General features: G+C 43.2%; 1 protein-coding gene across 3 annotated transcripts in view; it reads left to right on the top strand.

Moving 5' to 3' along the window:
- The window catches only part of LOC126188941 (ETS-like protein pointed), a 798,299-nt gene that overhangs the window by 626,460 nt on the left and 148,491 nt on the right, over positions 1-23,348 (top strand). For all 3 annotated transcript variants that reach the window (XM_049930684.1, XM_049930685.1, XM_049930686.1), the window contains one exon: positions 9,032-9,148. In XM_049930684.1, coding sequence (XP_049786641.1) covers positions 9,032-9,148 — 117 coding nt within the window. The remainder of the gene's footprint in view (positions 1-9,031; positions 9,149-23,348) is intronic.

Raw genomic sequence — 23,348 nt, 5'->3', positions numbered from 1 at the left:
TCCATCAAGGACATGTCAACCCTTCTAAAGCTGCCCAAGTCCATCGTTGATGGTATGATTGTAAAGTGGAAAGAGCGAAAGAACAACCACAGTTAAAGAAAGGCCAGATAGACCTCGTGTAATGTAATTGAGCATTGCGGAGGGTGCAGCAGAAGGAATCTCCCGTGAGCTCCCAAGTGCTGCCAGCAGTCCAGCTAGCACAATGATGGCGCATAGGGTGTTGCAGAGAGTGGAGTACAATGATCGAGCAGCTCCTCATATTTCTGTAGTCTAAGCGACACTTGAGGTGGTGTACTGAACGAAGCAGCTGGACAATGGAGGGCTCGAAATGAGTGATGTGAAGTGACGAATCACCCTATATGGTGCGTCAATGTGATGGAGGGGTTTGGTTGGAGAACATTAGCTGCCATCACGTATAGTGCCAACACTGAAGACTGAAGGAGGCGGTTTTACGGTATGTGGGTGTTTTTTGTGTGTAGGGCGTGGTCCCCTTATTGCTCTAAAGAAAACGCAAAATGGCAAAGATATAAACATCTTTTGCAACATTATGAACTGCAGACGCTAGACGAACAGTTCGGAGATGAGGACTGTATCGCCATGACAATACATACTGTATTGGGTATCCCACTGATTACAGAGCGCTGCTCCAGTGCGATGCAGGTCGACAGTGGGGCGGCCGTCTTTGCTGTGACACAGGCTGTCAACTGTTGGTCATTTTTCACAACTCCTGCCAACTGCCAAAACGGTAGTATAATGTTTTAGGAATTTTATTGCACTTTTAAGATTTTCATATGACGCTCTCGTATAATCTCTCAAAGGATGTCTCCAGATAAGACATCGATAAAAACTTATCGATACCTTTCAGCAGCCTTCAAAAATCTAATTTTTATTCTTGAGGTGAAAGTCTTTGATGAATCAAATGAAAAAAGGTACACAGCAGTACGACAGACTAAATTATGCAACATTATTCACTCGGTTCATGCTTGAAGATGTTTCTGCTCAAACAACCGTGATGCTGTGACTGCTGCCTGAGAAATGTTTTATTCTTCTAACGATGCCATCAGCTATCCTGAGACGCTTCTCACCCTACACAGATTCGCCAGCTGTTTCGGAATCCCTACTGTTAATCCGCCACCCTCAAATGCGGCGTTTATCATGAATACGAAGCTGGTGGAAAGCGCCTGATGTGATTTTAAACTGTCGATTAGCTTGGCCGTGACGTCACCGCGCCGGTTATTTATACCTAGCGCGTTGTGCCGCCGCCATGTTGGAGGAGAGGAGAGTTGCGCTAGGGAGTCCCCATCCTGTGCTAGACGGCGCACGTCTAGGGGGCTGGGAGGCGGCGACTTGTCCACGGTATTGGCGCTCCCAGCTACACGAATTTGGCGTACTTTTGACAGTCTGGAATAAACTTGTTTCATGCAGTACATTTAACACAGGGTCAAGTAAAATGGAACTGCTGAGACGTAATGATTACCGTATGTACCTGAATATTCTTCGTATTATCCACGAGGTGTGTCAAATGCACGGAGGCGTCCCTTTCCCAAGTTATCGATTAATTGTGCCTTTATGTACCATGCGGATTCCTGCTTCGCTCGTGTTTTTCTAAACAGATAATTAAATGTTAGTAATTTGACGTTTCATGTCAATGTTGCGAATTTTCTTCATTGATTTAGGTGTTTCTGGTTTTTGCAACAACACTATTCTAGCTTGCGTACAGTTTCTGATGCTGTGAATGATTTTGCGGGACTAGGAATTCACTGAAAGGAACTGTTATGAAGTTCTTTAAATTTGTGCTTTAAGCTTCGTATGATTTATTTTGTGACTGAAAACACGAGAGCTGTTATTCCATATCAGTATCAGAAATATCTGGTTTCAGACTCTGATAGCAAGAGGAGACACCACGTACGCGAAGGCGCGTATTTGTCCGTCAGATCAGCATTTATATTGTTGGAGAAACAGGTTTAACTGTTGCTTAACTTTAGGGAGAGAAAGCAGATACCCCATTCCTGATAACGTAATGAATTATCCACTTTATATTCTTTTGCTCGGCTGAGTTGACTAAGATTAATGGATGATGTATGAACTGAAGGGAAAAGCTGCGTTAATTGAATAACCGGCAACAGTGAATATTGAATACGTTTGCTGTATAGGCAGTACAGCTAAGTGTGCTCCAGTATCGAAACACTTATTTGCCATGGATATTTATCACATCAATTTCGCAGTATTTATGTACGTGTGGAGCGATGGGAAACCGGAATCATCAGTTGGAAACTATGCAGAATCGCGGATAAGGAGCTACATTTTCAGCGCTGCCCTCTGTGGGAATATCTTCTTGTAGCAGTCTTCAGTCACAATCGATTGTTTACGAATCGAACTTTTTTAGACTGACCTGAGCCGTAAAAAAAAAAAAAAAAGCCGTATATAACCGTTAAACGTCCTTAACAATACAGCAACGACAATACAAGTCAACACAAAGTGCAATATCGTATGTTCCCAGTACCCAAACTCTTAACAGACACAAACAAATTGTGCAGTTGTGGTAGGTGAGTGATTAATGTGTGACTAGAATCTCTTCATAGTAACTATCTCATGACATTGTAATGAAAAGTTAACATAGGAAAGTATCCGATAGCGCTGGAACACGCTTCCCAAGCAGCCGATCGCTGATTCCTGTCTCATGAGCCAAGTAATTGACCTTCAATGTAACTCACAGCGATGATGGAAATGTAACAGTGTTTACTAAGGTGGTCAGTCAGTTTCAAAATGCAATGAATAAAAAAGTCCTACGTGTTTTCTTAAATTTTTAAACGTCGTTAGTGTTGTAGTCTGTGATGGCAGTTCACGTTTTCCGTAATGTTAATGATTGGCACAGGGTTTGATTTCCAACATTACTGATGGTAAATATAAGATCCAAGCTGTGTTTTTACGATTGTTGTGAATTCTTTGAGACCAGCTGCTAATCTTTGTTGCATACGACGTTAGTTCAGTTACAGAAATAGTAAGCTGAGGTGCATCGTACAGAAAAAATTTCCTTGTATGAAGGTTCTAGAGATAATAGCGGACATATTTGATGTAACAACTTTTTTTTAGTATGAAACGTATCTATGACTGACCTTGAAACAGAAAGCTGCTTGTCTGTTCACTCAAAAGATTCGTTAGGAGCTATAGTACTGACGTTTAGAACGAAGGGACGATAAAGCTGGCCCAAGAAGGCACAGTGATTGACCCAAGGGGAAAAAAAGGAAACGAGGTCTGCCGGCTAGAAGATGGTTGACAGATGTCAAGGAAGCTACGCACACAAGCAGTCTTCAAGAGGGGCATTGGAAGACGAGAAACTATGAAGTTGGGAAGGGAGAAGCACAATCAGCTGTAAACTTCTAAAACTAAATAAATATACGCGCTTGTTGAGTTTAAATGCGGCTCGAAGTTCCAGTACTATATCGTATTTTAAGGGACGTAATTTAATTTGTCTACTCGACGCCTTATTGACGTTTAGGTTACATTGCTTTGGTGTCTTATTTGTGACAGGCAAATTAAGCAGAGGGACGGAGCTAAAATTAATTTCGTGAAGAGATTCATTCTCTAAATCTTTGTGTTAGAGAATTGAACAGTGATACAATTGATTGTAGTAGTTGTTTACATTGCATTGTGTTACTTGCTGCTGTTGTTTTTGTTGTCCTAGTGGCTTCCTGTGCAAGCTTCTTCACATCCGCAAAACAACTACAGCCTACATCCATTGAACCTGCTTACCGATATCGAGCATTGGACTCCCATATGCGGTTTTTAACCCCACATTTCCCTCCGTTACCAAACCGACGATTCGTAGATAGTCCAGGATGTGTCCTATCAACCGATCCCTTGTTTTATCAGTTGTGCCCAAGCTTTTCTTTTCAAATTCGATTCGGTTCCTTCTCATTCGTTATTCGATGTACCTGTCTAGTCTTCAGCCTTCATCTGTAGCGCCACATTTCAAAAGTTTCTATTTTCTTCTTGCCTGAACTGCTTATCGTCCATGTTTAACTTCCGTACAGTTCTATATTCCTGCCGGCCAATGTGGCCGAGCGGTTCTAGGCGCTACAGTCTGGAACCGCGCGACCGCTACGGTCGCAGGTTCGAATCCTGCCTCGGGCATGGATGTTTGTGATGTCCTTAGGTTACTTAGGTTTAAGTATTTCTAAGTTCTAGGGGGCTGATGACCCCAGATGTTAAGTCCCGTAGTGCTCAGAGCCATTTGAACCATTTTCTATAGTCCAGACAAATAGTGTGCTTCAGAAAAGACATCTGAATATTTAGCTTTATATTAGATAAAAAATATCTCCCTTTTTCGTACTATTGTCAGTCTCCATTTTATACCCTATCTACTTCCGCCTTTTTTGCTACCCGAATAGCAAAACTGATGTATTACTTTGTGTCTCATCGAAACCAATTTCCTCAGCATCACCTGAGATTTGATTCAACTGCATTCAACTACCGTAGTCTTAATTTTGGTCCTGTTCACTTTGTAGTCTGTTTTCACAGTTACCAGTAATGGATTCTAGTATCTAAAGGACCTCACTGTGGTTAGGCTACTGGGCCACAGAGATGTATCTTCATCGTATCTTGTCATTCTACTAATGAGTGAGCAGCACGCAAACACCACGCTGGTCGCTGCAGGATTCACTTATCCTCGCGTGACACTTAATTGGCGTCGAGGTTGCCCACAATAACCAGCACTCACGTATAGCGTGCGGCAGAGGGCGAGCCACAGGTGGCCAGGAGAGCGAGCAAGCGGGCAAGGGGAATTTGTTTGCTGCCGAAACGTAGCGCGGGCGCCTCCTGTGTCACCGGCAATTACCCGCTGTCGCTGCCAGGATTATCCGGCGCCGCGGCCATAAAAATGCGTCTTTACTAGGCGGGTGCCAGGGGCGCGCCCCCCGTCAGCCGTGGGAAGGGAGCGGGCAGGGCCACTGGTTGGCAGGCGCCCGCCCTCCCCGCCCAAAATGCCCCGTCCGCGTGGGAAGTTTGGGCAGACGCCGGCGGTTGGCAGCGCTGGCTCGTCCAGCCAGTCGCCGCTGCCGCCGCCATGTTGCGTCCTTGGTCGAAAGCAATTTGGCTGCGCAGCGGAGCGCAACCGGCAGTCGGCCGCCCACGAATGCTAGAAACAACGGCGGGCACGTATCATCCTGCGACTTAGCCAGACAATCCTCCTTACGCCATCTCAAAACTGTGCTGAGACAAAGTGTCTTACGCCAAGGGACAACATATAGCTCGGTTTGTCCCCTTACGCACTTATATAGGGTGAATTACACGGAGACAACCCCAAATTTACATCCCTGTACGTCGCTTATGTTGGTAGTTTCATCTGAAGGCAGTAGACGTCACTGATAGATCACCAACATTTTCTTCTGCATTTGGATGGAAAAATATTTTTCTCGAGAAATTTTTTGTGTAGTATCTTTCTAAATATGCAGAGCATATGACGTGCAGTGGCCGAAGAAAGACGAAAAAATAGTTATCCTACTCCCAAAGTTCAAAGTATTTCTGGTTTCAATTGTATAAGCCAATAGAACGACATTTCGTATCGCTTCAGTGGGCTATTACAGAACATTACATGTAGAATATCCTCTTCCCCCACCGTCCGTAGCTTGCTATGCAAATAGTAAAACTTATCTACTGCTTTTTAGATTCCATTTCCTAATCGAATTCCTCTCTAAGTCACCTGCTGTAATTAGACTACACTCCATTGCCCTTGTTTTGCTTCTTTCGGTTTCCATCTTATAAGCTGTTTTCTACCATCTGGTGAGCACGATGTATGAGACAGGCGAAATACCCTCAGACTTCAAGAAGAATATAATAATTCCAATCCCAAAGAAAGCAGGTGTTGACAGATGTGAAAATTACCGAACTATCAGTTTAATAAGTCACAGCTGCAAAATACTAACGCGAATTCTTTACAGACGAATGGAAAAACTGGTAGAAGCCGACCTCGGGGAAGATCAGTTTGGATTCCGTAGAAATGTTGGAACACGTGAGGCAATACTGACCTTACGACTTATCTTAGAAGAAAGATTAAGAAAAGGCAAACCTACGTTTCTAGCATTTGTAGACTTAGAGAAAGCTTTTGACAATGTTAACTGGAATACTCTTTTTCAAATTCTGAAGGTGGCAGGGGTAAAATACAGGGAGCGAAAGGCTATTTACAGTTTGTACAGAAACCAGAGGGCAGTTATAAGAGTCGAGGGGCATGAAAGGGAAGCAGTGGTTGGGAAAGGAGTAAGACAGGGTTGTAGCCTCTCCCCGATGTTATTCAATCTGTATATTGAGCAAGCAGTAAAGGAAACAAAAGAAAAATTCGGAGTAGGTATTAAAATTCATGGAGAAGAAGTAAAAACCTTGAGGTTCGCTGATGACATTGTAATTCTGTCAGAGACAGCAAAGGACTTGGAAGAGCAGTTGAATGGAATGGACAGTGTCTTGAAAGGAGGATATAAGATGAACATCAACAAAAGCAAAACGAGGATAATGGAATGTAGTCGAATTAAGTCGGGTGATGCTGAGGGAATTAGATTAGGAAATGAGACACTTAAAGTTGTAAAGGAGTTTTGCTATTTAGGGAGTAAAATAACCGATGATGGTCGAAGTAGAGAGGATATAAAATGTAGACTGGCAATGGCAAGGAAAGCGTTTCTCAAGAAGAGAAATTTGTTAACATCGAGTATAGATTTAAGGGTCAGGAAGTCGTTTCTGAAAGTATTTGTATGGAGTGTAGCCATGTATGGAAGTGAAACATGGACGATAACTAGTTTGGACAAGAAGAGAATAGAAGCTTTCGAAATGTGGTGCTACAGAAGAATGCTGAAGATAAGGTGGGTAGATCACGTAACTAATGAGGAGGTATTGAATAGGATTGGGGAGAAGAGAAGTTTGTGGCACAACTTGACTAGAAGAAGGGATCGGTTGGTAGGACATGTTTTGAGGCATCAAGGGATCACAAATTTAGCATTGGAGGGCAGTGTGGAGGGTAAAAATCGTAGAGGGAGACCAAGAGATGAATACACTAAGCAGATTCAGAAGGATGTAGGTTGCAGTAGATACTGGGAGATGAAGAAGCTTGCACAGGATAGAGTAGCATGGAGAGCTGCATCAAACCAGTCTCAGGACTGAAGACCACAACAACAACAACAACAAGCTGTTTTCAAAACATTATCCAATCTGTTCTTTTGCAGTCTCTGACAAAATAATAATGTCAACGGGAAACCTGAAACATGTTACTTCTTGTCCCTCAATTCTCTTTCCAAATTTTGCTTTGGTTTCCTTTAATGTTTGCTAAAAGTGCCGTCTCCTTAATCCGTGGTATTAATATATAAATCCCGCTCTTAATTGCTGTTTACAAGGCTACGAACTGCATGTAGCCAAGAGATTTTAAATCTAAATTATTTCCACTATGATACCAAGACGATTTGTTTTTCAAGGGTGCAGTTCAACGAGTTACTCCATTTATTCTAATATTCGCTGTTTTATGTGGCTTTCGTAGCTGCGTGTAAGTTTTCATCAATTTCAGTGCTGCTTGATGCTGAGATTGCGACGGATGTCCTCCATTCTCTGAGAGTAACCTACTGTGCCCTGTTCTGGCCATGGAGTTGATTTGCGAGGAAACCCAGTAAGAACTGTCTTATATCTTGTGCTGAATTCTATAGTGGAACCGCTGTTCATTATTTTAAGACATTCATATTTCGATCATTCGTTTACAATCTGATGGGAATCAAGCATTGTCAATTTCAGCCAACTTTTCAACTGTTGTAACACTTCACTAGTTTGCTTCATATCAACTTGGTTCGGTTGTTTATCTGTTTCGCTGTTTTTGAGTTGAGAAATACGTTTTTTTAATATTCTAGTTGTGTTCCAAACGCAACACTGAATATGTTTATCTAGCGACTATTTTCCTTCTAAAAACATTCTAAGATTGTTACTTCACGTCGTTCTTTTCAGTCTGGGAATTTCGACTCCTTACCTTTCGTAATTTGCGCTGCTTTGTGTGTAATTCCAGCATTCTAGTTCTATGGGCCTTTGAAGAGTTTTGTTGTGTGGTCGTTCTTGCTGGAAACGATGGCAGTAGTATTCTAAACGACATCCTCATCGGTATGTGAGGCGTAAACTGTGACAAAGCGTAGCTCGCGATGAGTAATGTGTACGCCCGTGCGGGCTCATTTGCTGCATAAAGTATTACCTTAGGATGACACTGCAAGCGTTTGCATTATTCAGCTGCTTTCTTCCACGATGAAAATATTACATGGCCTTATATTGAGCTTGCAGTACTTGGTAAACATTCTCTTTCAGATACTGAGTGTCTCATAATTTCCGGGTAAACGCAATATAATGCTCTATATTTGTATAAATATTAGACAACTCTGCGGGAAATGAGTGTAGGCTCACATCATCTGGGCAGTTCTTATATGTAGACTTCCACTAGTACGTTTGGTGTTGCTTGCTGAACTTATCGACGAGACTTTTTCGTTAACTAGCCTTCGACTAAAAAATGCTCTTGGCAGTCGTTAATATTAGACTCTTCAGACAGACGCATATTTCCGTATTTCACGTTTGTGTGTACTGTAAATGCCTTTGTATAGTTTTGAAGGAAGTACTTCGTATGAGATCTTTGTTAATAATATTTATTATGCCTGCGTTGTAGAGGCGTCTTTGAGACCTACCGCAATCTGTCATTATTAAAAGTTATCTCATTAGTTTTAGACATAAAGTCCACACCGGAAGGACCAAAACATGTACTGATGAATTTAAATGACATACATTCCGAATGGAAAATATAAATGACTAAGGCAAACTGATATTGACTATAACAAATAATTGAGTCTGGAGTTTCCTTTCAGCCATATCTGGTAAGTTAGGGAATTGTTATAGTATAAGAGTGCCTGTCAGACTCGTCTCCGTTTCTCTGGTGAAGTGAATTCGCAGTTTTGTACGCACAATTGGGATATTCCCAGCGCAGCAGCTCGCCGTGTTACTGACCAGTTGTTTTGTTTGGTTTTTGCAGACATGCCGACTCAAGTGCCCCCCTTGACGCCGGGCACGAACAAGAAGATGACGGAGGCGCTCAAGGCGTCCTTCGCGTCCTGGGAGAAGGAGCAACTGCGCCTCAGCATCGTCAAAGGTAGGCTGCCCGCACAGCGCATGTGCTAGCGCCTGAGCCAGCGGTGGAAGCAGTAAGAGACTGGAGCAGCTATAACAATTTGGTTGCCTCCCTACAGCCTTTTTGTGGTCCCCGTTGTAATGAACTACTTTGCCTTTTAATTAGGTGGAATTAACCACAGTGTCCGCCAGTTATATATGAAGTGCTTTTCCACTTACAGCCACGTACTCACACAAACCAGCATGACAGTCTCTTATTTAAGCGAGTAAACAAAGAGAGGCAATGAATTGCATAGCTGTTCAAATCGAGCATTTCTATTCCTCCTTGTCTGGACAAAATTTTGTCAAATTGCCAGCAGTTCATATCAATTATACACTGGTGAGTTGCTGTATAGTTTTGAAGCTCTTACACGATTAATACTTCAATATTTACCTCAGGAATTGCGAATTACTGTGCACCTAATTTTGGAAAGACATGTCACAGTCACTTATCTTGTGCTAGAAAAGGTAGAATGGTGATCATATGTCTAGAAGGTGACAGTGGCTTATTGTGGAAAAGTGAATTTCAGGTAGTTGTTAATGCTGAAAATTGTTGTATCTTTTTCTGTTGTTCAGCTTAAAACGTTAATCCCGTGGCCGCTGTTTATGATGTTACGCCAATATTCTCAGCTATTCGCATCACATAGACTTCAGCAGATATATATATATATATATATATATCTTTTTCAATTTGATAATCTGCCGATGGCTGGAACAGGAAGGTGCAGTGCATGGATTTGAGTGACTTACCGTCGGTTTTTAGTGCTCCTGGGCCGATTCCCTGTCGGCTCGCAGATTTTTTTCGCTCGGGGACCAGATATTTGTGTTGTCCTAATCATCATCATCGACATGCAAACTTCCGATGTTGGATCAAATAGAAATATTTGCACCAGGTAGCCGAACAACCCAGGCAGGGACGCCCGGGCAATAACGCTATAAGACCATTTCATTTTTTCTCTGTTTTAACTAGAAAGAGACATGGTTCGTCGATATCAAACAACTTCTCTGTTGAATTCAAGAGAACTATGTATCTCGGTGACTCAGAAGTAAAGTGCCAGACTAACAATTCAAAGACCGAACGAGATGTCACGTCTGGGAGGACAGCGGTTCAAATTGTCCACTGGTCAACCAGGTTAAGGTTTTCTGTGTTCTTCCTTAATTTCGTAAGACAAAAGGACGTAACAGAATTCCTTTCCCATCCTTTCCCATCCTTTACAACCGAGCTTTTGATCCGTTCCTAATGACCTCGTTAACGACGCGACGTTAAATCCTAATATTCCTTCCTTCTTTCCTTCAAATGAAACTGTCAGAAGGTTCGAGCCCTAGTCTGGACGAGAATCTGATCCATCGTGTACAGTGTCTTCCACTTCTGACAGTGATTTATTATTGAATAAAATACAAAGTTGGACCGTGATTCCGGGTCCATGTTAAAATATAGTTGCCAGCCGCTGTGGTCGAGCGGTTCTAGGCGCTTCAGTCTGGAAGGGCACGACCGCTACGGTCGCAGGTTCGAATCCTGCCTCGGTCATGGATGTGTGTGATGTCCTTAGGTTAGTTAGGTTTAAGTAGTTCTGATGCCCTCAGATGTTAAGTCCCATAGTGCTCAGAGCCATTTTAAAATATAGCTCCTCCTATAACTGGCTGAGTCAGTTAGTTCAAAGGCCAGAGGAAAGCAATACACCGTCTGATAAGAAGTATGCGGTCATTAGTTGACATTAATATGGGGTGCGTCCACCCTTCACTTTTAGGATGGGTTCAACTCCGCCGAGGAAACTTTGGGTGAGGTGTCTGGAATCCTGTGGAGTAATGGTAGCTCACCGTCCAGTGGCGTTACTCTTTCCACCGCTTAAAGCGTCGTTTAGCTTGAGTGTCGCGTTTGAGGAGCTGCTCGACCATTGCGTCATTGTTCTAGCTAGACTGCTCGTAGTAGTTCGCATCTCACCAGGGATCCTTCCGCTAGTTTCATGCGATATTTTACAACCACCCTCCGCAACTTTCGACGCGCCCTGATCTTTGCTGAGCTGTCACCAACACTATACTTGGGCAGCTTTAGGTGGTTTGAAATGTCCGATATGAATTGTTACTCAGGTGATATTCAACGGCTAGTCCACGTTCAAAGTCAATGAGCGCTCCTGACTTATCGATTCTGCTGTTGCTTCTTCTCTATTGACAAGACGATATCCCTCCCTCCCCTCCTTTTATACTGACTGGTCCGCTTCTCGTGACATCTGGTTGTCAGTTTCTCATTACGTAGGGATGTCTTGATACTTTTGATGAGATACTGTATCTGTCTTACTTCACCCCGTCATCCAATTGCAAATAGTTGCTAACACAGAATTTATTTATTTTTTTAAACTTTCGTTATGTATTTTCGAAAATCTGATAACAAATGTGCGATATTCATGTAAATATCACACTCATTGTCGAAGAAAGTGCGAAGACTTAATTGGAATCCACATTACCTTGATAACTGAGCAGAAATTCTGTTGTCACACTTGTGCCCAACTCATAAACGCACGTCAGTAGTTTCGAACTCTGCGCCGTTACGTGTAGCTCTCTCTGTGCTACTTCCCTTCATACATTGACTATAATTTAAGTTGTACACTAGTTTAGTTATTCGTCGGTAAACTGTCCTTGACAAGAATTGTGATCCTACAAAAAGCCTACTTTATTTACGCTCCGATGTAGATTCCGCCCAGTGATGACCTCCCGCAGCACGGCAGTGTTTTAGGGAAACAGGTGCATAAAGTGGCGGCAGGCGAACGTGCCCTCCTTGCGGCCAGAGCTCGCGTGCGGCAGGCGCCGTGCGCCGGGCCCTTCGCTCAGTCATTGTTGACAGGACAATACGCGGCTCCCCGGCCTCCGGCGAACACAATTACAGGAAGTGCCGCGAGTCAAAGCTGATCCCACTAGACCAGAAACACATCTCGCTGGCGCCACACTTTGCAGCTCCGAGCGGCGGATCCGCTCCGCCAGAGGCGCGACACGCTCTCTGCCGGGCCAGACGTGTGGGTTTTCAGTGGGTCCACACTGGACCAGCCCTGGCGCTTTCGGGTAGAGCTTGCGGTATTCGCTGATCGAGCTGGAAACTACGGTGTACAAGGCGAGGGCATGGCGGGCAGCTGTTTCCCCCTCGCCTTTTTTCTAACCCTCTGCTTCTAACAGAAAGAAAAGTAGTCTTCACAAACCGAGCTCATGTTCTGCTACACCGCACAGGCAAAAGTCTCATTTCAGTATCATTACATTCAATTTACTCTCGATGTAGAAAAGCACGGATGCCTTCCGTTCTTGGATGTACTGGTTCCTTATAAGAAAAACGGCACCTTGAGACATAGGGTCTTCCGCAAGCCAGTAGATACGGATCTCTATCAGTGAGCGGACAGCTGTTATCATCCAGCACAGTCCATTGGTGTCCTCAGTACACTTGAACACAGAGCACGTATGATTGCTGACGAGAACCGTCTTCAGGAAGAACTCTAACATCTCAAGAAAGTTTTTGATAATAATCGTTATCTACATTGAAAAACCCGGAAGGCTTTGTAGTTCAAACCACAGATTAGTATTATACCTCAAGAAGCTGAAGGGGAAAGATTAAAGTCTATGGCATTCGTACCATTCCTAAAACCGCATGAGCATTTACAGATTTATCTTCGTCATACGACACGTCTCGAAAAAGTGGATGATATGCAAACCACAACAAGCAATTCCATGTAAAAAGATGACCAGATTAGCCCATAATATGCTTCGTGAAAGAATAATTACAGTGAATTTTAATGAAAGTTCCAGTTCTACGCGTTCTCTCAAAAAAATTAATATATATATATATATATATATATATATATATATATATATATATATATATATATATATATTCTCTACCCCCAGGGGGTCAGTGCTGGCACCAGTTCTTTTTAATATATAAGCATGAAGCATCACCTAGAACATCAATGAAATTTACCTATGCTGATGATATGGCACTGACAACCCAATATCAAAATTGGAGGAAGGAAGTGACGAGCTATCGGAAGACCTAGAGATAATGTACAAATAGTACATGAAATGCTGACTCGAACCTAATCCCCAAAAATCAGAAGTAAGTGCTTTCCATCTTAGTTGGCTCACAAAAGACTTTGTTTACTTTGGCGGAGAAAGAGTACGGCGCAACACCTGCCTCACGTACGTAGAAGTCACTCTGGACAGATCATTGCAGTAGAAGCAACATCTGACAAAAAGTACTCTTCAAGTGGTTGAAATGGCTCTGAGCACTATGGGTCTGATGTCATCAGTCCCCTAGAACTTAGAACTATTTAAACCTCACTAACCTAAGCACAACACACACATCCATGCCGCCGCGCGGGATTAGCCGAGCGGTTTAGGCGCTGCAGTCGTGGACTGTGCGGCTGGCCCCGGCGGAGGTGTGTGTGTTTGTCCTTAGGATAATTTAGGTTAGGTAGTGTGTAAGCTTAGGGACTGATGACCTTAGCAGTTAAGTCCCATAAGATTTCACACACATTTGAACATTTTTGAACATCCATGCCCGAGGCAAGATTCGAACCTGCAACCGTAGCAGTCGCGCAGTTCCGGACTGAAGCGCCTAGAACCGCTCGGCCACAACGGACGACGACAAAAAGTGCCGAGAATATAAAGTTTAGGAATAAAATTCTCAGGAAACTAAATGGAACCTCATGGGGAACAAAGCGCTGCGTTGGCCTTTAACCTACTACGCCGAAGAACACTGCGCTCCGGTGTGGTATAGGAGCCGTCATGCCAACAAAGTCGACGTCCGGCTAAACGAAACAATGTGGATAGTAACAGGCACATTGAAATCCATTCCCGTTGCGTGGCTTCCGACCCCAGTCCGTATCGCACCACCTCAAGTCCGCAGAACGGCCACGGCTCAAAAGGAGTCGTTAAATGTAACCAACCAGGAGATGTACTTTTATCTTTGTTCTTTTACTGCACTTGTTCAGACTAGGTGTATTTCATTTCCAAAAGTTTACATTTTAATTGTCTTAACAGAGTCTGTTCATTTTAATTGTCATAACAGAGTCTGTGCATTTTAATTGTCATATGTTTCATGTAACGTCTATGTCCTTTACGTGCACCTGCTTGGTGCTAGTCATTCTTGTTATGTAATGTTTTGTGTATTGTAATTTATTTATGCTTCTCACAATAAGTATAAAGTTAAGGTCATTTTTCTGCTCGTTCGTTCTGTGAAGTCAGGAGTGTATAAGAGTCCCTGTCGGTACTTCACATACAGCTGAAGATTGCACGTAACATAGACGTTACATCCGCCTGTTACAGCCTGATAACTCTGCCGTGGCTGAGCGCTGTATACTGTATAAAGGCAGGTTGCGCAATATGGACAACGCGAACGTCCAGATTTTAACATCTGTTCCATCCTACTGGGATAGCGTTTTCAGGGCAGGTATTGAAATAAGTTTGGCGAATGATTTAATTAATCTTGATCATGGTTTTGAGCTCGACAGACTTTGGAATCTGACATTGGCAGTAGTTAATTCTCATAGACTACGGACCTGATCCCCCTGTCTGCCAGAATATGTAAAAAAAGAGCTGTCACAGAGGGATCACGGTAGCATATATCTCTGTCGTCTCTGTTTTATTTTTCCCACTGTGAGTTGCCCTGTCCACAAATGCAGTTGGCTCGCTCTACTGTTGTATCAGGTGAACGGCAGCGCTTTACCGTCGGTCTGTTCCAGCTCGCTCCGAAAATGACTATTGGTCTGCAGCCGAAATGTTAGCAGCAAGCAAAGTTTGGTTACGACTGAACTCCTACAATTGTATGAGTCGATACAGTATCAGTCTGAAGAAAGACTGACTAGTAGCAAGTGTACTTTGAAGCATTTGTCGTGTAATCCCAAAACTATTTCGCTATCCAACGCGAAATTGGGATTGGTGTGTAGCGTACAGGTAGGATCTTGGGGTCCGGCTACGCTCTTCAACCATCACCTTAAACTGGACGGCGAATGCACAACAGGAATGGAAGTAACATCGTGTGCCGACCAAAAAAGTATAATAGGATCTCTTATAGTCTCGCTGTACATAAACGATTCATCAGACAGTGTCAGTAGCATCATCAGATAGTTCGCCTACCATGCCATTGTCTACGGGGAAGTACCATGCTCGTAATTATACGATCGTAAGGAAATGAAGACATCGGGAAAACGTGACATCTTTTAAATATTTTGAAGTAGCATTAAGAAGTGGGAACGCGAATGGAAGATTTAAGACGCGTTGCAGGATTTCTAGGAAAGTGCAGTGAATCTGTTAAGGCAATACGCGTAGAAGTCGCTTGTTGGTTCAAATGGCTCTGAGCACTATGGAACTTAACATCAGAGATCATCAGACCCCTAGAACTTAGAACTACTTAAACCTAACTAACCTAAGGACATCATACATCCATGCCCGAGGCAGGATTCGAACCTGCGACCGTAGAAGTCGCGCGTTTCCAGACTGGAGCGCCTAGAACCGCTCGGCCGCTCCGGCCGGCGAAGTCGCTCGTGCGACCAGTTCAAGAGAACTGTACTAGCGTTTGGAGTCTTCTTCAAGTAGGCATGACAAGCAGACACTGAACGAATTCAGAGCTGCAAACCAGTGTAGCCCAAAACAATGTGTAATAAGAATGTTCGGAGAAGTTAAATGGGGAATCTTAAGAAGAATTCAGAGCTGTTAGTTAAATTTAGAGAAGCGGTAGTCAAAGAAAATTGTGCAACTGTTAATCTGCAACCTTCGCATATCCTATGTAGGGATAATTTTGTCAAAAGAGAGAGAAACGAGGCTGCCAGGGAGTGGATTAAAGTGCTTACAGAGACAGATAGGCAGGCATTTTTCCTCGGTCAAAACCGAACGGGTTAGGACAGTAAATCTCAAATACTGGTACAAAGTGCCCTCGGCCAACACTAGACAGTGGCGTAAGGAGTATTTATGTACATCTCAACCAAGCAACGCGCAAAAGCACTTACCGATGAACTGTAAATCCGTTTCTGCGTACTCCAGTATGCTGAACCCATAAATATCGTTTGACAGTGACTGTGTCAAAGAGTTTCGGTGACAAACAAAAAGCTGCTTCAATCACGGAATATATATTTTCCCTATACGCGTGCCATTTCCTACTCAATACTGCACGTTTTTCTTAAAACGAACCCGTTTATATTCAAAAAGTTTGTGTAATTGATCCGTTCGCTTTTCTGTTCTCTTTTCCAGAAATTTTCAGTTGTAGAGATGAGTCTTATTATACAGCATATATTTTAATAAACTTTGAGTCCTGGACGACCACGTTTTGAACAGGTCGATATTAAACATCTATAACTGAGAGATCATACAGCCTTTTAGAGCACTGTATTTTTAAAAAAAATAATTAGATACCTGCAGTGCAATCTTGTATCAGTTCGTATTTTATTTTGGAGTATCACTTACCTTCAGCTCTTGCAGCAAAATGATGACTCCGTAACTTGTGATTTCTCTACATTTTGTGTGTGTCTAATTGAAGATTGTTTCCTTATTGAAAACGACAGTCTTAAATATTTATTTTCGGAAGTAAAGAAAGCGAAAGACATTTGCGAACCATTTCACCTGAAGGGTTCTGTACGACTTGAGTTGCAATTATTACTGCCAAGCACATAGTTACAAGCTTTGTTGCAGTCCTTGAAGTCCCGGTGTAGCACAATGCGCGCTGTTTAACACACCCTACAGTTGCGAGTAATGCATCGTTTCCGGCAATTGGGGGCAGTGCCAAGTGGAATTCCACGCGCTGTCGGGAAAGCTGTCCGACGCCGGACACGGCAGGGTCGGCGTTGATGCGTGGCGCTGCTTTACGGCCCGGCAATGCGGCCCAAAGTAAACTGTGCGTAATCTGCGTTTTACGACCGTTTGTGCATTGAGTAGCTCGCAGCCGCCGTGACTCAGATCAAGTGGCAGGAAGCAGCAGGTCGTTGACCCGACATCCGAGCAGGTAACCTACAACATTCAGAGCGCAGTACCTGTCTCCTAGAACCGAACGAGGCCCCACTGGACACGGGTAGTGTAGGCTGTGACATGAGCTGCAGACTTCCGTATGACATCTCATAGAAAATTCCAGGTGTGGAGACTCGGTGCAGTATTTAATGACAAATACGTTCAGGCTGCCAACGAAAGCCACTGAACTTTGGCCGTGGGTCTGGGTGACATGCGACCCCTGTAACGAACGCTGATGCAATGGTCTGGACCCAACATTCCATGATGCCACCGCTGCCTTTAGTTTGATTTAAATTGGTTGCATCTGATTTTTAGGTCCAACGTCGTCAAGACCGCTTCATAGACTGTATCTCCTGCAAAGATCATGTGAAAGAGCTGAAATTCATACACATAATTTATCTGTAAAGTGCCTCTAAGAATGTAAAAAGAAATTCTTCTTGATTTTAATTAGGACCACAGTTGTGTTAATTATTTTTAAACATGATAAATTTTCCCATCCGAGAAAGAAGGTCAAACTTATCATGTGACGTCTTGGAAACCATTGAACTCGCTGAAATAAAAAGGAAAGGAAACGCCACAATCAGGCCCTGGAGACCACGCGACAATCTACCGATCACCATGTGCTTCTCAGTCAATCATCATCGGATGCTGTATGGAAGTGCACGAAGTCAGCACACCGCACGCCCTGCCATTGTCGACGTTTCGACCTTGGAGCCGCTACCTCTCAATTAGGTAGCTCTTCAATTGGCATCTCGAGGCTGAGTACACGCCGGTCCAGTCCTTCTACCAAGGAAACATCCCTAGCTAGCAGTACCGGGAACCAAATCCGTGTCCCCCTACTGGAGGTCTATCGCTTCGACCACTCGGCTATGGAGCGTACACTGAATTCACTGAAATACTTTTTTTCTTCCGTTGATCACCAATATATCTTGCTCTTCACTTGATGTCTCGAATGTTGCGTACCACATTGTGTTTGCTATGTACGACAATAAGCTTCGGAGAACGCAGTGTTCTTTGTAAATCTGTCAGCGTTTAATTCTTAACAGTTATGAAGATTAAGGCCTTTCTTTCCTACAGTGACGTAATTTTTCCGGAGTTTACACATGTTAGCCGGCCGCTGTGCCCGAGCGGTTCTAGTCGCTCCAGTCTGGAAACGCGCGACTTCTACGGTCGCAGGTTCGAATCCTGCCTCGGGCTCGGATGTGTATGATGTCCTTAGGTTAGTTACGTTTAAGTAGTTCTAAGTTCTAGGGGACTGATGACCGCAGATGTCAAGTCCCGTAGTGCTCAGAGCCATTTGAACCATTACACATGTTATGTACAGCGTCTCTACACCCACGAAAATTTTGCTCTTAATTTTAATTACTTTTCTAATTAGGTTTCTTTCTTGAAATAGGCTAGAGTTTACTCTTTCGGACCTGACAGGCACGAGCTGTGCACAGTGAAAGTGGCAATCCAATGGGACCCTATAATGCCTGGCTCCCATTGGTGTATCGCTGACGGAAGTAGAGCTATCAAAACATAAATATAATGGACAGTCAAATGAAAACGAGACAGATGGGAGAAAAGTGAGTAAACTGTTAAATATTTCAGAAGTAATCGCCATAACTGTTCATACATCTGTCCTACTGTGAGAAAAGACTGTCGCTCCCTGCATGGGAAAATGTTCATTGTTGTCTACGAAACCATCATTGCACCTAGGTGTATACCTCTTCGGTCGGAGCAAATCGACGACCACGAATGTCTTTCTTCAGGGCTCCAAAAATATGGAAATCGCATGGGGTCAGAGCGGGACTAGATGGGTACACCCACGTGATGCCAAGCTTGTTTAGACTACGCTGCAGGAGTTTCACCGGAAAGCCCTTGCGCATTCTCCATATCTGGCCCAGAGTGCTACGTATCATTCTAAATAATATTGTATTTGTATTAATATACCGTGCATACATTGTCAGTTCTCCAACAAGGTGTGATTGTAGTGCGTAGCGGAAATTACTTAAAATCTTTTTTAAGTACATTGATTTATGTGGGTGTCGAAACGCACAATGTAGGCATATTGGCAGTGAAATACAGTGCACTAAGCATTAGTTGTTGTATATGATTTTTATCTTTCTGTTCGTTCATCAGTGGAATATTTCATAATTCATGTGCTTCTTTCTTTCATTAGAAAATAACTAAACGCACTAGAGTCAAATACTATTATACTGTCAAAATTAAACAAATCAGTGACAGAAAAGGGATGATTAATACAATTTTGAGACTCTGGAACTACCTCGACAGCTATTTTCAGACCGTTTTTATTTAACCAAAAAAAGAAAAACAAGCCATAAGACAGTTCGTAATGTCTAATCGGTCCTTCGATGACATTGTGGCAAGTCTACCTCTGTGACTTCCCAAGTACTTTACCTTTCTTTTTCCATCATTGGACGCTAACTACATGTGAGGTATAAAGATGTAGCTGAGGGGATCTCGCTGAAAGTCTTTCTCAATTCTGCGATATGACTTGTCGCCTTCAACAGTTCATGTTATCTTCCACCCAAAACTATTATGAAAGGAGAAACTCTTCTTTGCACTTTATTTGGACACTTCAGACTATTTGACTAAGGAAAATATAAATTCTGTATTTCGATTCCTTAACGTTTCTATTTTAGTTGAAAAGAAACACTAACACTGGTAAAATACGACAGATACGCTCCGAAATAAACCCTGCCGTTCACTGTTCTGTTCCAGCAGATGAATAGTATTGGTAGAGAATATTTTCGTAGCGAACTTTCAACAGATATAAACATAACCCATTCATACCTTGTCATAGCGTGACGTAAGGTAGTAGGTACATTGCCTCACCGACTTTTGCGGATGGTAAAAAGCTGTGTGCCGTTGCAGACAGACACCTTTAGTTTTCTTCAGAAGCTGAAGAATCTGCAATCAGATTCCTGTAAATTTCGTAACGTGATATTCCTTGAAACTGCGTATGTTCTTGTATGTTTTTAATGTCCACTACAGATCTCAGTTGTGCTGTTACAAACAATACGGAATCTGTTCGCCGGGTAGCCGCCAGCCAAGGGGCGCAGCGACGAGGTTCGGTCTCCGGCGTGCGCCACGGCTGTGGTCTGTTCTGCAGGCAACCTATACGTTATTGGCCAAATTCAGTACGACTTTGCTGTTAGCAGTGGATGCAAGATACGAAAGATTATATCGGCACGTACGTGTGATGCGACACAGAGTTCTCTCTGACAAGGCTTTGAGACCTTCATATTTGTTCATAGTTACCGGACTCTGAAGATGGTAGCCGTCTTAATGCTAGATTGTCGTTCGTTATTTGGCGCTGGCGACTTTCTGCTTCACGGAACTGTAGCAAATCCTATCAGGAGTAAATGTAACTGCGTTCTCTCAGAGAGAGAGAGAGAGAGAGAGAGAGAGAGAGAGAGAGAGAGATGGCTGGGCTATAGGACGGCCACGGCCACGTTTCGTGCGGCGACCGTTATGTTAGCAGCTCTAGGAGTCTGCTTCCGGTCCACTTCCTCGCGGCGCAGCACGCGCCCTCGGACACGGAATCAGTGGACGCCGCCAGCGCAGTCACCACACGAGCACTATACTGACGGGAACGTATCGTAAACTAAGCAATCACAACATTTGCGTCGAAAAATCCACCCGTCACAGTGCTTGTATTTTGCCACCTTATCTCGCAAAAATTAAGTTATCTCTTGCTTCTCACCTTCATGCTTTATTCCTTTAGTTGATCTATCCCAGAACTTTGCATCAAACCTCTCTTACAAGCTTGTTCATACTGTACTTGATTGCCGGTTAGCGTCTTAATTTTCAGTTAATTTATTTCTCTTTGTAACATGTCCTTTTCATTTTGTGGCTTTCTGTATAATGGATTTTCCTACAAAGATGAAAAAGTTCATCGGCTCAGTCGGCAATAAAATTCATTCATGAGGAAGTCGAACATGATTATAGTAAAAAATATAATGACCTAATTTTTAAGAAATATTGGAATGCAGTACAGTCTTGAACACAATTTTTTTCCCTTTATTTTATGACCCAGTTCAATCTGTGAGCTTATCATCAGATGCGTCGGTTTTCCCAAACTAGTATTCAGAACACAGAACACTTGTAACTAGGATGGACATCAACAAAAGATGTAAAAACAATACCATACTTTGATAAACACAAATGACCCATTGTGAAGGGTCGCCGTCAGCGTACTGTCTATATCAAAGTATTATAATGTTCTTATATTTTTGACGACGCCCATATTGGCTTCAAGCCTTTTCGTTTTGTTTACAGGTTTAAGAAGAAAGGCGTATCTGATGATGATCTAACTGATCGAAACCGGTCGTAAAATAAAATAAAAAATTACGATCAAAGATTGTTTTGAATTCCAGGAGAATTTATTCAAATAAAACTTGTCTTTTTCCATTTAAGTCTTCAATTCAACGGCGGAGAAGTCTTCCTTTAAGCCTTAGTTCTGCATTTTTATGTGAAAAGGTTTTTCCGCTTGTATATTTTCTGACCTGCGCAAAACGCCTAGATTATCCTGTGGGATTTTTGGTGGTAGCTTCCCGTTGTCCGTTCAGAAAGATTATAAAACTCTTAGATTATGAGTATTTTTGGCTGAGTTATAGGAAATTTGTAAATTGTAATCTGTTGTGTTTGAGCTGAGGCCGGATGACACACACTTCTTTTTTATCACGTGGCGATATGATTTACATTCCTTTAAATATTTTAGTTGACTTTATGACGTCCGAAGTGCCTAATTGTTTTTTTTTATATGTCAGTAAAAAGCTTTTTGTAGTTTTTCACATCTCATGATCGCAGATATTGCCGAAACCGTTTTTTTATATCTATATTCTGATCAGCCAAAACATTACAATCACTGCCTGCCGCCACGCTGGTTATATGTAAGTAGAGCAGACACGGACGGGAGCTCACACTACCGAAGATATGGGCTACATATGGGGAAATCCATTGAGATAAGCTACTTTCACAAAGGGCAGATTATTGTTACGCAGAGCCTGTAAACTAGTGTCTCGAAAACGGCAAAGCTGGTCGAATGTTAACGTGCTATTGTCGTGAGCATCTATGGAAAGAGGTAGAGCGACAGTGAAACCACCACTAGGCGCTGAATGGTTGAACGTCCACGACTCTTCACAGAACGTGCGGTCCATAGGCTTGTCTGCTCTCCAAAGCAGGATGGAGCTGTGGCATCTCGCCGAAAGAGAGACAAAGTGTTTCAGAGCACATCGTACATTTTAACATGGAGCTCCGTGGAAGACCCACCCCTACGTGTTCGATCGTCAGTTACGATTGAGTGGGCACGAGACCATCGGGATTCGACCGTCGATCAGTGAAAACGCGCCGGCTCTTCGAATGAATCATATTTTTGCTACACTAAGTGGGTGATCGTCTCCACAAACTCTGTCATCGAGATGAACGACGGCTCGAAACGTGCAGCATACCGTGGACGCAGGCTGCTGGGAGCACTATGGAGACATTCTCCTGCGTTTGAATGGGACCAGTGGTAGTGATCGAAGACACGCTGACAGCTACGAGCCGCCTGCATCCCTTCATGCTTGATGTCTTCCCCGAAGACGATGTCATTCTTCAGCAGTATAATTGCCAGTGTTTCGGAGCCAGAGCCAAGCTACATTGGTGTGAAGAGAATTAAAATGAACTCAAGTTGATGTCTCAGCGACCAAATTCGACTCATGTAAATCCTATGGAACCCATCTGGGTCGCTATCAGGCGCTATCACCGCGTACGCAAATCAGCGGCCCGTTATTTACGCGAATTACATGACATCTTCGTAGACATCTAATGCCACATACTTCCACAAAGCTACGAGCAAACTGTCAGATCCCTGATACGCAGAATCAATTATGTATTTCGTTCCAAAGACGGACAAAAATGGCTCTGAGCACTATGGGACTCAACTGCTGAGGTCATTAGTCCCCTAGAACTTAGAACTAGTTAAACCTAACTAACCTAAAGACATCACACACATCCATGCCCGAGGCAGGATTCGAACCTGCGACCGTAGCGGTCCCGCGGTTCCAGACTGCAGCGCCAGAACCGCGCGGCCACTTCGGCCGGCAAAGACGGACAGACAAGCTATTAAGCAGGTGGTCATAATGTTTTGGCTCTAAGCACTATGGGACTTAACATCTGAGGTCATCAGTCCCCTAGACTTAGAACTGCTTAAACCTAAC

Source organism: Schistocerca cancellata, chromosome 5, assembly GCF_023864275.1.
Source record: "Schistocerca cancellata isolate TAMUIC-IGC-003103 chromosome 5, iqSchCanc2.1, whole genome shotgun sequence".
Lineage (NCBI taxonomy): Eukaryota > Metazoa > Arthropoda > Insecta > Orthoptera > Acrididae > Schistocerca > Schistocerca cancellata.
The sequence above is the reverse complement of the archived record's forward strand: the minus strand, read 5'-3'. Positions and strand labels throughout refer to the sequence as shown.